We start from the raw sequence: 15,402 nt of genomic DNA, 5'->3' as shown, positions 1-15,402 counted from the left end.
GGTGGTAATATCTCGTTAGGAGCCGATCCGTCGCTGGTAATATCTCGTTAGGAGCCGATCCGTCGGTGGTAATATCTCGTTAGGAGCCGATCCGTCGGTGGTAATATCTCGTTAGGAGCCGATCCGTCGGTGGTAATATCTCGTTAGGAGCCGATCCGTCGGTGGTAATATCTCGTTAGGAGCCGATCCGTCGGTGGTAATATCTCGTGAGGAGCCGATCCGTCGGTGGTAATATCTCGTTAGGAGCCGATCCGTCGCTGGTAATATCTCGTGAGGAGCCGATCTGTCGTCAGTGTTGTGAAATAATTATAACGTTAACTAAATATTTGATCCAGGAGACAGAGCTCCATTTCTTTCGGTATGATCTGCATCGCCACATGCTCCAACAACGCACTTAGCGGCCATGCCCTCTGCGTGTTGTTTTGGGAAACGCATGTTACATATTTCGGCCGTTGTAGGAAAGATGCATCGTTAAAAAAAACTTGTAAGCCTAAATTCCATCGCTATCGGGAAACCGTGCCCAGATCTCAGTAAACCCAGAACTAAAACCGAGCATAATTTGGTCAGCAGAATCTGTCCACGAGAGATTATAGCCCAATAAAGACACAAATCCAAACATGTTATTGTTGTGATGAGTGGTCGTTACATGTTCTGTATCTATGCTGTCATTCATCATTAACATGTCCTACTGTCTGTCCAACATCCTCAGATCCAGAAGAAATCCCAGCATGCTATTATTGTGATGCTTGGTCTTTAACATGTCCCATTGTCTCTCTGTCTGTCCAGCATCCTCAGATCCAGAAGAAATCCCAGCATGCTATTATTGTGATGCTTGGTCTTTAACATGTCCCATTGTCTCTCTGTCTGTCCAGCATCCTCAGATCCAGAAGAAATCCCAGCATGCTATTATTGTGATGCTTGGTCTTTAACATGTCCCATTGTCTCTCTGTCTGTCCAGCATCCTCAGATCCAGAAGAAATCCCAGCATGCTATTATTGTGATGCTTGGTCTTTAACATGTCCCATTGTCTCTCTGTCTGTCCAGCATCCTCAGATCCAGAAGAAATCCCAGCATGCTATTATTGTGATGCTTGGTCTTTAACATGTCCCATTGTCTCTCTGTCTGTCCAGCATCCTCAGATCCAGAAGAAATCCCAGTACATCAAGTACCTGTGCTGTGATGATGTCAGAACGCTACACCAGTGGATCAATGGGATACGCATCGCCAAGGTAACGCTACGTTGCCTCAGCAACAACGTAATGAGAGAGAGAGAGAGTAATGGAAAGCAGAGCCATAGTCTGGGTTCTCAAAAATAACATCTTTGACAGAATACCTCAATGTCCAAACGTGATGTATTCGGCTCTGACTGAAAGCTGTGGGAACATCTGAGAAAGCTGGGCTGTATTCACTTTAAAACAAACAAGCAAGCAGAACAAAACAGGGAGGGACCTGTTTGTTAAATAATTTGTTAAATAGAAACTCTAGTTTTTGTTGCAGCTACGTTGCAAACCAACTGATGAATACACCCCTGATGTCTGTTAACCGACTAATGAATACACCCCTCTGTTGACCGACTAATGAATACACCCCTCTGTTGACCGACTAATGAATACACCCCTCTGTTGACCGACTAATGAATACACCCCTCTGTTGACTGACTAATGAATACACCCCTCTGTTGACTGACTAATGAATACACCCCTCTGTTGACTGACTAATGAATACACCCCTCTGTTGACTGACTAATGAATACACCCCTCTGTTGACTGACTAATGAATACACCCCTCTGTTGACCGACTAATGAATACACCCCTCTGTTGACCGACTAATGAATACACCCCTCTGTTGACCGACTAATGAATACACCCACCCCTCTGTTGACCGACTAATGAATACACCCACCCCTCTGTTGACTGACTAATGAATACACCCCTCTGTTGACCGACTAATGAATACACCCACCCCTCTGTTGACTGACTAATGAATACACCCCTCTGTTGACTGACTAATGAATACACCCCTCTGTTGACCGACTAATGAATACACCCCTCTGTTGACCGACTAATGAATACACCCCTCTGTTGACCGACTAATGAATACACCCACCCCTCTGTTGACCGACTAATGAATACACCCACCCCTCTGTTGACTGACTAATGAATACACCCCTCTGTTGACCGACTAATGAATACACCCACCCCTCTGTTGACCGACTAATGAATACACCCCTCTGTTGACCTATGTATCTCTGTGTCTCCAGTACGGGAAGACCCTGTATGTGAACTACCAGGAGGCTATGAAGAGGACTGAGGCAGCCTACGACTGGTCCTCTCTCTCTAGCTCCTCTATCAAGTCTGGATCCAGCTCCTCCAGCCTGCCTGGTGAGGGGTGGTGGACAGACACACATCTACAACACAACACACACTCAGCTACAGTATAGCAGGGCTGAGGTCTATTTTTATCTCAATTCAGTCATTTCAGGAAGCACAATTCAGTCATTTCAGGAAGTACAATTCAGTCATTTCCGGAAGTACAATTCAGTCATTTCAGGAAGTACAATTCAGTCATTTCAGGAAGTACAATTCAGTCATTTCAGGAAGTACAATTCAGTCATTTCAGGAAGTACAATTCAGTCATTTCAGGAAGTACAATTCCGTCATTTCAGGAAGTACAATTCCAGGAATTTCAGGTAACTTCCTATAATGACAGATTGAAATTGATTAGACCCCAACCCTGCAGAGGTTACCTACGTATAGTATTTCTAGTTTAGTATTTATAGTATAGTATTTATAAGATTTGTAGTTGTGGGGCCTCCGAGTGGCGCAGCGGTCTAAGGCACTGCATTGCAGTGTTGCAGCTTCACTACAGCCTGAGGTTCAATCCCAGGCTGTCATTACCGGACGTGACCGGGAGTCCCATGGGGCGCTCTAGCGACTCCTTGTGGCGGTCCCAGGCGCCTGCAGGCTGACCTCAGTGGTCAGTTGAACGGTGTTTCCTCTGACACATTGGTGCGGCTTGGTAGGTCATGACCTTCGCCTCTCCCCAGCCCGTTGGGGAGTTGCAGCGATGAGACAAGATTGTAATCACGAAATTGGGGGAAAAATATTGAAAAAATAAATAATAATATTTGTTCTAGCAATAACTCTTCTCTCTCCGCCCTCTCGCTTTCTTTCTCCTTCCTATCTCCTCGCTCTCCTCTCGCTCCCTCCCTCTCCCTCCCTCCCTCCCTCCCTCCCTCCCTCCCTCCCTCCCTCCCTCTCCCTCCCTCCCTCCCTCCCTCCCTCTCCCTCCCTCCCTCCCTCCCTCCCTCTCCCTCCCTCCCTCCCTCCCTCCCTCTCCCCCTCTCCCTCTCTCCCTCCCTCCCTCTCCCTCCCTCCCCCTCCGTCCCTCCCTCTCCCTCTCTCCCTCCCTCCCTCTCCCTCTCTCCCTCCCTCCCTCCCTCTCCTCTCCCTCCCTCCCTCCCTCCCTCCTCCCCCTCCCTCTCCCTCCCTCCCTCCCTCCCTCCCTCCCTCCCTCTCCCTCCCTCCCTCCTCCCTCTCCCTCCCTCCCTCCCTCCCTCTCCCTCCCTCCCTCTCTCTCTCTCCCTCCCTCCCTCCCTCCCTCTCTCTCTCTCTCTCTCTCTCTCTCTCTCCCTCCCTGCCTCCCTCCCTCCCTCCCTCCTCTCTCTCCCTCCCTCCCTCTCCCTCCCTCCCTCCCTCTCTCTCTCTCTCTCTCCCTCCCTCCCTCCCTCCCTCCCTCCCTCCCTCTCTCTCTCTCCCTCCCCCCCCCTCCCTCCCTCCCTCCCTCCCTCCCTCCTCTCTCTCCCTCTCTCCCTCCCTCTCTCCCTCCAGAGTCCCAGTCGACCCACTGCAGTAGTGATAGTGGTGTTGCTGTGTCAGAGAACAACCTGTCAGGCCACAGCCGCTCTCAGAGCCAGGTCAGCTCTATCTTCTCCGAGGCCTGGAAGAGAGGCACCCAGGATGAGGTACCGCCTCCTGCTGACACCCTAACCTTACCCTGTCACCTGTCTCTATTGACCTGCCTCAGTAATCCTCACCTTACCCTGTCACCTGTCTCTATTGACCTGCCTCAGTAATCCTCACCTTACCCTGTCACCTGTCTCAGTATTCCTCACCTTACTCTGTCACCTGTCTCTATTGACCTGCCTCAGTAATCCTCACCTTACCCTGTCACCTGTCTCAGTAATCCTCACCTTACCCTGTCACCTGTCTCTATTGACCTGTCTCAGTATTCCTCACCTTACCCTGTCACCTGTCTCTATTGACCTGTCTCAGTATTCCTCACCTTACCCTGTCACCTGTCTCAGTAATCCTCACCTTACCCTGTCACCTGTCTCTATTGACCTGACTCAGTAATCCTCACCTTACCCTGTCACCTGTCTCTATTCACCTGTCTCAGTATTCCTCACCTTACCCTTTGACCTGTCTCAGTATTCCTCACCTTACCCTTTGACCTGTCTCAGTATTCCTCACCTTACCCTTTGACCTGTCTCAGTAATCCTCACCTTACCCTGTCACCTGTCTCTATTGACCTGTCTCAGTATTCCTCACCTTACCCTGTCACCTGTCTCAGTATCCTCACCTTACCCTTTGACCTGTCTCAGTATTCCTCACCTTACCCTTTGACCTGTCTCAGTATTCCTAACCATACCCTGTCACCTGTCTCTATTGACCTGTCTCAGTATTCCTCACCTTACACTGTCACCTGTCTCTATTGACCTGTCTCAGTATTCCTCACCTTACCCTGTCACCTGTCTCTATTGACCTGTCTCAGTAATCCTCACCTTACCCTGTCACCTGTCTCTATTGACCTGTCTCAGTAATCCTCACCTTACCCTGTCACCTGTCTCTATTGACCTGACTCAGTAATCCTCACCTTACCCTGTCACCTGTCTCTATTCACCTGTCTCAGTATTCCTCACCTTACCCTTTGACCTGTCTCAGTATTCCTCACCTTACCCTTTGACCTGTCTCAGTATTCCTCACCTTACCCTTTGACCTGTCTCAGTAATCCTCACCTTACCCTGTCACCTGTCTCTATTGACCTGTCTCAGTATTCCTCACCTTACCCTGTCACCTGTCTCAGTATTCCTCACCTTACCCTTTGACCTGTCTCAGTATTCCTAACCATACCCTGTCACCTGTCTCTATTGACCTGTCTCAGTATTCCTCACCTTACACTGTCACCTGTCTCTATTGACCTGTCTCAGTATTCCTCACCTTACCCTGTCACCTGTCTCTATTGACCTGTCTCAGTAATCCTCACCTTACCCTGTCACCTGTCTCAGTAATCCTCACCTTACCCTGTCACCTGTCTCTATTGACCTGTCTCAGTATTCCTAACCTTACCCTGTCACCTGTCTCTATTGACCTGCCTCAGTAATCTTCACCTTACCCTGTCACCTGTCTCTATTGACCTGTCTCAGTAATCTTCACCTTACCCTGTCACCTGTCTCTATTGACCTGTCTCAGTATTCCTCACCTTACCCTGTCACCTGTCTCTATTGACCTGCCTCAGTAATCTTCACCTTACCCTGTCACCTGTCTCTATTGACCTGACTCAGTAATCCTCACCTTACCCTGTCACCTGTCTCTATTGACCTGTCTCAGTATTCCTCACCTTACCCTGTCACCTGACTCAGTATTCCTCACCTTACCCTGTCACCTGTCTCTATTGACCTGTCTCAGTATTCCTCACCTTACCCTGTCACCTGACTCAGTATTCCTCACCTTACCCTGTCACCTGTCTCTATTGACCTGTCTCAGTATTCCTCACCTTACCCTGTCACCTGTCTCTATTGACCTGCCTCAGTAATCCTCACCTTACCCTGTCACCTGTCTCTATTGACCTGTCTCAGTATTCCTCACCTTACCCTGTCACCTGTCTCTATTGACTTGTCTCAGTAATCCTCACCTTACCCTGTCACCTGTCTCTATTGACCTGCCTCAGTATTCCTCACCTTACCCTGTCACCTGTCTCTATTGACCTGACTCAGTATTCCTCACCTTACCCTGTCACCTGTCTGTATTGACCTGTCTCAGTATTCCTCACCTTACCCTGTCACCTGTCTCTATTGACCTGTCTCAGTATTCCTCACCTTACACTGTCACCTGTCTCTATTGACCTGTCTCAGTAATCCTCACCTTACCCTGTCACCTGTCTCTATTGACCTGTCTCAGTATTCCTCACCTTACCCTGTCACCTGTCTCTATTGACCTGCCTCAGTATTCCTAACCTTACCCTGTCACCTGTCTCTATTGACCTGTCTCAGTATTCCTCACCTTACCCTGTCACCTGTCTCTATTGACCTGTCTCAGTAATCCTCACCTTACCCTGTCACCTGTCTCTATTGACCTGTCTCAGTATTCCTCACCTTACACTGTCACCTGTCTCTATTGACCTGTCTCAGTAATCCTCACCTTACCCTGTCACCTGTCTCAGTAATCCTCACCTTACCCTGTCACCTGTCTCAGTAATCCTCACCTTACCCTGTCACCTGTCTCAGTAATCCTCACCTTACCCTGTCACCTGTCTCAGTAATCCTCACCTTACCCTGTCACCTGTCTCTATTGACCTGTCTCAGTAATCCTCACCTTACCCTGTCACCTGTCTCAGTAATCCTCACCTTACCCTGTCACCTGTCTCTATTGACCTGTCTCAGTATTCCTCACCTTACCCTGTCACCTGTCTCTATTGACCTGACTCAGTATTCCTAACCTTACCCTGTCACCTGTCTCAGTATTCCTCACCTTACCCTGTCACCTGTCTCTATTGACCTGACTCAGTATTCCTCACCTTACACTGTCACCTGTCTCTATTGACCTGTCTCAGTATTCCTCACCTTACCCTGTCACCTGTCTCTATTGACCTGCCTCAGTATTCCTAACCTTACCCTGTCACCTGTCTCTATTGACCTGTCTCAGTATTCCTCACCTTACCCTGTCACCTGTCTCTATTGACCTGTCTCAGTAATCCTCACCTTACCCTGTCACCTGTCTCTATTGACCTGTCTCAGTATTCCTCACCTTACACTGTCACCTGTCTCTATTGACCTGTCTCAGTAATCCTCACCTTACCCTGTCACCTGTCTCAGTAATCCTCACCTTACCCTGTCACCTGTCTCAGTAATCCTCACCTTACCCTGTCACCTGTCTCAGTAATCCTCACCTTACCCTGTCACCTGTCTCAGTAATCCTCACCTTACCCTGTCACCTGTCTCTATTGACCTGTCTCAGTAATCCTCACCTTACCCTGTCACCTGTCTCAGTAATCCTCACCTTACCCTGTCACCTGTCTCTATTGACCTGTCTCAGTATTCCTCACCTTACCCTGTCACCTGTCTCTATTGACCTGACTCAGTATTCCTAACCTTACCCTGTCACCTGTCTCAGTATTCCTCACCTTACCCTGTCACCTGTCTCTATTGACCTGACTCAGTATTCCTCACCTTACACTGTCACCTGTCTCTATTGACCTGTCTCAGTATTCCTCACCTTACCCTGTCACCTGTCTCTATTGACCTGTCTCAGTAATCCTCACCTTACCCTGTCACCTGTCTCAGTAATCCTCACCTTACCCTGTCACCTGTCTCTATTGACCTGTCTCAGTATTCCTCACCTTACACTGTCACCTGTCTCTATTGACCTGTCTCAGTATTCCTCACCTTACCCTGTCACCTGTCTCTATTGACCTGTCTCAGTAATCCTCACCTTACCCTGTCACCTGACTTCTATTGCCTCAGTTTTACCCCAGGAGTGTGACTGACATTCTGTCATGCCCGATTCCCACTGTAGGGTCAAACCGAGCCAGGCCGAGCCGTACTGGCCTGGTTACACATGCACCATAGTTGCTGGAACCATACAGGGAAAGACCATATCATGGCCAGCACAGTATGGTCCGGGTTGACCCTAGAATGTAAACGGGAGTGCTGTGGTGTCCAGCGTGGACACCGTCATTTCATGGTCCGTTCCAGGGGTGACTGACTGTGTCTGTCTCTCCCCTCCACTGTTCTCCCCAGGAGAGGAAGGTCAACTTTCATACGGTGCCCTTGTGCACTGGAGGGACGGAGGTTTGAGGTCGGGGGGGTTACTTCAGTATACTAACAGAACTGGGTCACCCTTGGTAACGTGCGGTTTGATATGTGGTTAATACTGTTTGGTGACTGTGAGACTCATGATGTCTGTTTGTCTGACAGCACTGGTGTGTTACTGTGTTACTATGCAACACTGGTGTGTTACTGTGTTACTATGCAGCACTGGTGTGTTACTGTGTTACTATGAAACACTGGTGTGTTACTGTGTTACTATACAACACTGGTGTGTTACTGTGTTACTATACAGCACTGGTGTGTTACTGTGTTACTATGCAACACTGGTGTGTTTCTGTGTTACTATGCAGCACTGGTGTGTTACTGTGTTACTATGCAGCACTGGTGTGTTACTGTGTTACTGTGTTACTATGCAACACTGGTGTGTTACTGTGTTACTATGCAACACTGGTGTGTTACTGTGTTACTATGCAGCACTGGTGTGTTACTGTGTTACTATGCAGCACTGGTGTGTTACTGTGTTACTGTGTTACTATGCAGCACTGGTGTGTTACTGTGTTACTGTGTTACTATGCAACACTGGTGTGTTACTGTGTTACTAAGCACTGGTGTGTTACTGTGTTAATGTGTTACTATGCAACACTGGTGTGTTACTGTGTTACTATGCAGCACTGGTGTGTTACTGTGTTACTGTGTTACTATGCAACACTGGTGTGTTACTGTGTTACTATGCAACACTGGTGTGTTACTGTGTTACCATGCAGCACTGGTGTGTTACTGTGTTACTGTGTTACTATGCAACACTGGTGTGTTACTGTGTTACTATGCAACACTGGTGTGTTACTGTGTTACTACGCAACACTGGTGTGTTACTGTGTTACTATGCAGCACTGGTGTGTTACTGTGTTACTATGCAACACTGGTGTGTTACTGTGTTACTATACAGCACTGGTGTGTTACTGTGTTACTATGCAGCACTGGTGTGTTACTGTGTTACTATGCAGCACTGGTGTGTTACTGTGTTACTATGCAGCACTGGTGTGTTACTGTGTTACTATGCAGCACTGGTGTGTTACTGTGTTACTATGCAGCACTGGTGTGTTACTGTGTTACTATACAGCACTGGTGTGTTACTGTGTTACTATGCAACACTGGTGTGTTACTGTGTTACTATGCAGCACTGGTGTGTTACTGTGTTACTGTGTTACTATGCAACACTGGTGTGTTACTGTGTTACTATGCAGCACTGGTGTGTTACTGTGTTACTGTGTTACTATGCAACACTGGTGTGTTACTGTGTTACTACGCAACACTGGTGTGTTACTGTGTTACTACGCAACACTGGTGTGTTACTGTGTTACTATGCAGCACTGGTGTGTTACTGTGTTACTATGCAACACTGGTGTGTTACTGTGTTACTATACAGCACTGGTGTGTTACTGTGTTACTATGCAGCACTGGTGTGTTACTGTGTTACTATGCAGCACTGGTGTGTTACTGTGTTACTATGCAGCACTGGTGTGTTACTGTGTTACTATGCAGCACTGGTGTGTTACTGTGTTACTATGCAGCACTGGTGTGTTACTGTGTTACTATGCAGCACTGGTGTGTTACTGTGTTACTATGCAGCACTGGTGTGTTACTGTGTTACTATGCAGCACTGGTGTGTTACTGTGTTACTATGCAGCACTGGTGTGTTACTGTGTTACTATGCAGCACTGGTGTGTTACTGTGTTACTATACAGCATGGTGTGTTACTGTGTTACTATGCAACACTGGTGTGTTACTGTGTTACTATACAGCACTGGTGTGTTACTGTGTTACTATACAGCACTGGTGTGTTACTGTGTTACTATGAAACACTGGTGTGTTACTGTGTTACTATGCAACACTGGTGTGTTACTGTGTTACTATGCAGCACTGGTGTGTTACTGTGTTACTATAGAGCACTGGTGTGTTACTGTGTTACTATGCAGCACTGGTGTGTTACTGTGTTACTATGCAGCACTGGTGTGTTACTGTGTTACTATGAAACGCTGGTGTGTTACTGTGTTACTATAGAGCACTGGTGTGTTACTGTGTTACTATAGAGCACTGGTGTGTTACTGTGTTACTATGAAACGCTGGTGTGTTACTGTGTTACTATGAAACGCTGGTGTGTTACTGTGTTACTATACAGCACTGGTGTGTTACTGTGTTACTATGCAACACTGGTGTGTTACTGTGTTACTATACAGCACTGGTGTGTTACTGTGTTACTATACAGCACTGGTGTGTTACTATACAGCACTGGTGTGTTACTGTGTTACTGTGTTACTATACAGCATGGTGTGTTACTGTGTTACTATGCAGCACGGGTGTGTTACTGTGTTACTATACAGCACTGGTGTGTTACTGTGTTACTATACAGCATGGTGTGTTACTGTGTTAATATGCAGCACTGGTGTGTTACTGTGTTACTATACAGCATGGTGTGTTACTGTGTTACTATGCAGCACGGGTGTGTTACTGTGTTACTATGCAGCACTGGTGTGTTACTGTGTTACTATGCAGCACTGGTGTGTTACTGTGTTACTATGCAGCACTGGTGTGTTACTGTGTTACTATGCAACACTGGTGTGTTACTGTGTTACTATACAACACTGGTGTGTTACTATGCAACACTGGTGTGTTACTGTGTTACTATACAGCACTGGTGTGTTACTGTGTTACTATGCAGCACTGGTGTGTTACTGTGTTACTATGAAACGCTGGTGTGTTACTGTGTTACTATACAGCACGGGTGTGTTACTGTGTTACTATACAGCATGGTGTGTTACTGTGTTACTATACCGCACGGGTGTGTTACTGTGTTACTATACATCATGGTGTGTTACTGTGTTACTATACAGCACTGGTGTGTTACTGTGTTACTATGAAACGCTGGTGTGTTACTGTGTTACTATAGAGCACTGGTGTGTTACTGTGTTACTATGCAGCACTGGTGTGTTACTGTGTTACTATGCAGCACTGGTGTGTTACTGTGTTACTATGCAACGCTGGTGTGTTACTGTGTTACTATACAACACTGGTGTGTTACTATGCAGCACTGGTGTGTTACTGTGTTACTATGCAGCACTGGTGTGTTACTGTGTTACTATGCAGCACTGGTGTGTTACTATACAGCACTGGTGTGTTACTGTGTTACTATACAGCACTGGTGTGTTACTGTGTTACTATGCAGCACTGGTGTGTTACTGTGTTACTATGAAACGCTGGTGTGTTACTGTGTTACTATGCAGCACTGGTGTGTCACTGTGTTACTATGCAGCACTGGTGTGTTACTGTGTTACTATACAGCATGGTGTGTTACTGTGTTACTATACAGCACTGGTGTGTTACTGTGTTACTATGAAACGCTGGTGTGTTACTATACAGCACTGGTGTGTTACTATACAGCACTGGTGTGTTACTGTGTTACTATGCAGCACTGGTGTGTTACTGTGTTACTATACAGCATGGTGTGTTACTGTGTTACTATACAGCACTGGTGTGTTACTGTGTTACTATGCAACACTGGTGTGTTACTGTGTTACTATGCAGCACTGGTGTGTTACTGTGTTACTATGCAACGCTGGTGTGTTACTGTGTTACTATACAACACTGGTGTGTTACTGTGTTACTATGCATCACTGGCGTGTTACTGTGTTACTATACAGCACTGGTGTGTTACTGTGTTACTATATAGCACTGGTGTGTTACTGTGTTACTGTGTTACTATGCAGCACTGGTGTGTTACTGTGTTACTATGAAACGCTGCTGTGTTACTGTGTTACTATACAGCACTGGTGTGTTACTGTGTTACTATGCATCACTGGCGTGTTACTGTGTTACTATACAGCACTGGTGTGTTACTGTGTTACTATATAGCACTGGTGTGTTACTGTTACTATACAGCATGGTGGGTTACTGTGTTACTATACAGCACTGGTGTGTTACTGTGTTACTATGCAACACTGGTGTGTTACTGTGTTACTAGGCAACACTGGTGTGTTACTATACAGCATGGTGTGTTACTGTGTTACTATGCAGCACTGGTGTGTTACTGTGTTACTATGCAGCACGGGTGTGTTACTGTGTTACTATACAGCACTGGTGTGTTACTGTGTTACTATACAGCACTGGTGTGTTACTGTGTTACTATACAGCACTGGTGTGTTACTGTGTTACTATGCAACACTGGTGTGTTACTGTGTTACTATGCAGCACTGGTGTGTTACTGTGTTACTATACAGCACTGGTGTGTTACTGTGTTACTATGCAGCACTGGTGTGTTACTGTGTTACTATGCAGCACTGGTGTGTTACTGTGTTACTATGCAACACTGGTGTGTTACTGTGTTACTATGCAACACTGGTGTGTTACTGTGTTACTATACAGCACTGGTGTGTTACTGTGTTACTATACAGCACTGGTGTGTTACTGTGTTACTATACAGCACTGGTGTGTTACTATACAGCACTGGTGTGTTACTATGTTACTATACAGCACTGGTGTGTTACTGTGTTACTGTGTTACTATACAGCACTGGTGTGTTACTGTGTTACTGTGTTACTATACAGCACTGGTGTGTTACTGTGTTACTATACAGCACTGGTGTGTTACTGTGTTACTATACAGCACTGGTGTGTTACTGTGTTACTATACAGCACTGGTGTGTTACTGTGTTACTATGCAGCACTGGGTTTTTAATTACTGTGTTACTATACAGCACTGGTGTGTTACTGTGTTACTATACAGCACTGGTGTGTTACTATACAACACTGGTGTGTTACTGTGTTACTATGCAACATTGGTGTGTTACTGTGTTACTATACATCACTGGTGTGTTACTGTGTTACTATACAGCACGGGTGTGTTACTGTGTTACTATGCAACACTGGTGTGTTACTGCGTTACTGTGTTACTATACAGCACTGGTGTGTTACTGTGTTACTGTGTTACTACACAGCACTGGTGTGTTACTGTGTTACTGTGTTAGTATGCAGCACTGGTGTGTTACTATACAGCACTGGTGTGTTACTGTGTTACTATGCAGCACTGGTGTGTTACTGTGTTACTATACAACACTGGTGTGTTACTGTGTTACTGTTTGTCACTACTCCCCTGTACATTAGGTGGTCTGGTGAATGTTCAGGTGGTCTGGTGGTCTGGTGAATGTACAGGTGGTCTGGTGAATGTACAGGTGGTTTGGTGAATGTACAGGTGGTCTGGTAAATGTACAGGTGGTCTGGTGAATGTACAGGTGGTCTGGTGAATGTACAGGTGGTCTGGTGAATGTACAGGTGGTCTGGTGAATGTACAGGTGGTCTGGTGAATGTACAGGTGGTCTGGTGAATGTACAGGTGGTCTGGTGAATGTACAGGTGGTTTGGTGAATGTACAGGTGGTTTGGTGAATGTACAGGTGGTCTGGTGAATGTACAGGTGGTCTGGTGAATGTACAGGTGGTTTGGTGAATGTACAGGTGGTCTGGTGAATGTACAGGTGGTCTGGTGAATGTACAGGTGGTCTGGTGAATGTACAGGTGGTCTGGTGTATGTTCAGGTGGTCTGGTGAATGTTCAGGTGGTCTGGTGAATGTTCAGGTGGTCTGGTGGTCTGGTGAATGTTCAGGTGGTCTGGTGAATGTACAGGTGGTCTGGTGAATGTACAGGTGGTCTGGTGAATATACAGGTGGTCTGGTGAATGTACAGGTGGTCTGGTGGTCTGGTGAATGTACAGGTGGTCTGGTGGTCTGGTGAATGTACAGGTGGTCTGGTGAATGTACAGGTGGTCTGGTGGTCTGGTGAATGTACAGGTGGTCTGGTGAATGTACAGGTGGTCTGGTGGATGTACAGGTGGTCTGGTGAATGTACAGGTGGTCTGGTGAATGTACAGGTGGTCTGGTGAATGTACAGGTGGTCTGGTGAATGTACAGGTGGTCTGGTGAATGTACAGGTGGTCTGGTGGTCTGGTGGTCTGGTGAATGTACAGGTGGTCTGGTGAATGTACAGGTGGTCTGGTGAATGTACAGGTGGTCTGGTGAATGTACAGGTGGTCTGGTGAATGTACAGGTGGTCTGGTGAATGTACAGGTGGTCTGGTGAATGTACAGGTGGTCTGGTGAATGTACAGGTGGTCTGGTGAATGTACAGGTGGTCTGGTGAATGTACAGGTGGTCTGGTGAATGTACAGGTGGTCTGGTGAATGTACAGGTGGTCTGGTGGTCTGGTGAATGTACAGGTGGTTTGGTGAATGTACAGGTGGTCTGCTGAATGTACAGGTGGTTTGGTGAATGTACAGGTGGTCTGGTGAATGTACAGGTGGTCTGGTGAATGTACAGGTGGTCTGCTGAATGTACAGGTGGTCTGCTGAATGTACAGGTGGTCTGGTGAATGTACAGGTGGTCAGGTGAATGTACAGGTGGTCTGGTGAATGTACAGGTGGTCTTGTGGTCTGGTGGTTTGGTGAATGTACAGGTGGTCTGGTGGTCTGGTGAATGTACAGGTGGTCTGGTGAATGTACAGGTGGTTTGGTGAATGTACAGGTGGTCTGGTGAATGTACTGGTGGTCTGGTGAATGTACAGGTGGTTTGGTGAATGTACAGGTGGTCTGGTGAATGTACAGGTGGTCTGGTGAATGTACAGGTGGTCTGGTGAATGTTCAGGTGGTCTGGTGAATGTACAGGTGGTCTGGTGGTCTGGTGAATGTACAGGTGGTCTGGTGAATGTACAGGTGGTCTGGTGAATGTACAGGTGGTCTGGTGGTCTGGTGAATGTACAGGTGGTCTGGTGGTCTGGTGAATGTGCAGGTGGTCTGGTGAATGTACAGGTGGTCAGGTGGTCTGGTGAATGTACTGGTGGTCTGGTGAATGTACAGGTGGTCTGGTGAATGTACAGGTGGTCTGGTGAATGTACTGGTGGTCTGGTGGTCTGGTGAATGTACAGGTGGTCTGGTGGTCTGGTGAATGTACAGGTGGTCTGGTGAATGTACAGGTGGTCTGGTGGTCTGGTGAATGTACAGGTGGTCTGCTGAATGTTATGCATCAATGCAGTGCTACCAAATAGGACACTAATGTCTTCGTGTTTTACCCCAGTCTGGCACAGTTCAAAATAACAATGTTGGCTTTATACCATTTTAATAGTAGTCATGGAACCACTTCTGTATTTTATTCTAACTCATATTTCTCTCTCTGCTTCTCTCTCTCACTCTCTCACTCTCTCTCTCGTTATCTCTCTCACTCTCTCTCTCGTTATCTCTCTCACTCTCTCTCTCTCATTTTCTCTCTCTCACTCTCTCTCGTTATCTCTCTCCCTCTCTCTCTCTGTCTCTCTCTC

The 15,402-nt window shown here is 47.0% G+C and overlaps 1 protein-coding gene across 1 annotated transcript in view; it reads left to right on the top strand.

The window, feature by feature from the left end:
- Positions 1-15,402, top strand: part of LOC129812713 (ras-associated and pleckstrin homology domains-containing protein 1-like) — a 262,711-nt gene that overhangs the window by 233,840 nt on the left and 13,469 nt on the right. The window contains exons 14-16 of the mRNA XM_055864530.1: positions 1,131-1,229; positions 2,262-2,382; positions 3,832-3,965. Of these exons, the coding sequence (XP_055720505.1) occupies positions 1,131-1,229; positions 2,262-2,382; positions 3,832-3,965 (354 nt within the window). The remainder of the gene's footprint in view (positions 1-1,130; positions 1,230-2,261; positions 2,383-3,831; positions 3,966-15,402) is intronic.

The sequence above is a fragment of the Salvelinus fontinalis genome, chromosome 16 (assembly GCF_029448725.1).
Source record: "Salvelinus fontinalis isolate EN_2023a chromosome 16, ASM2944872v1, whole genome shotgun sequence".
Taxonomy (NCBI): domain Eukaryota; kingdom Metazoa; phylum Chordata; class Actinopteri; order Salmoniformes; family Salmonidae; genus Salvelinus; species Salvelinus fontinalis.
This window is presented reverse-complemented; position numbering and strand designations above follow the sequence as displayed.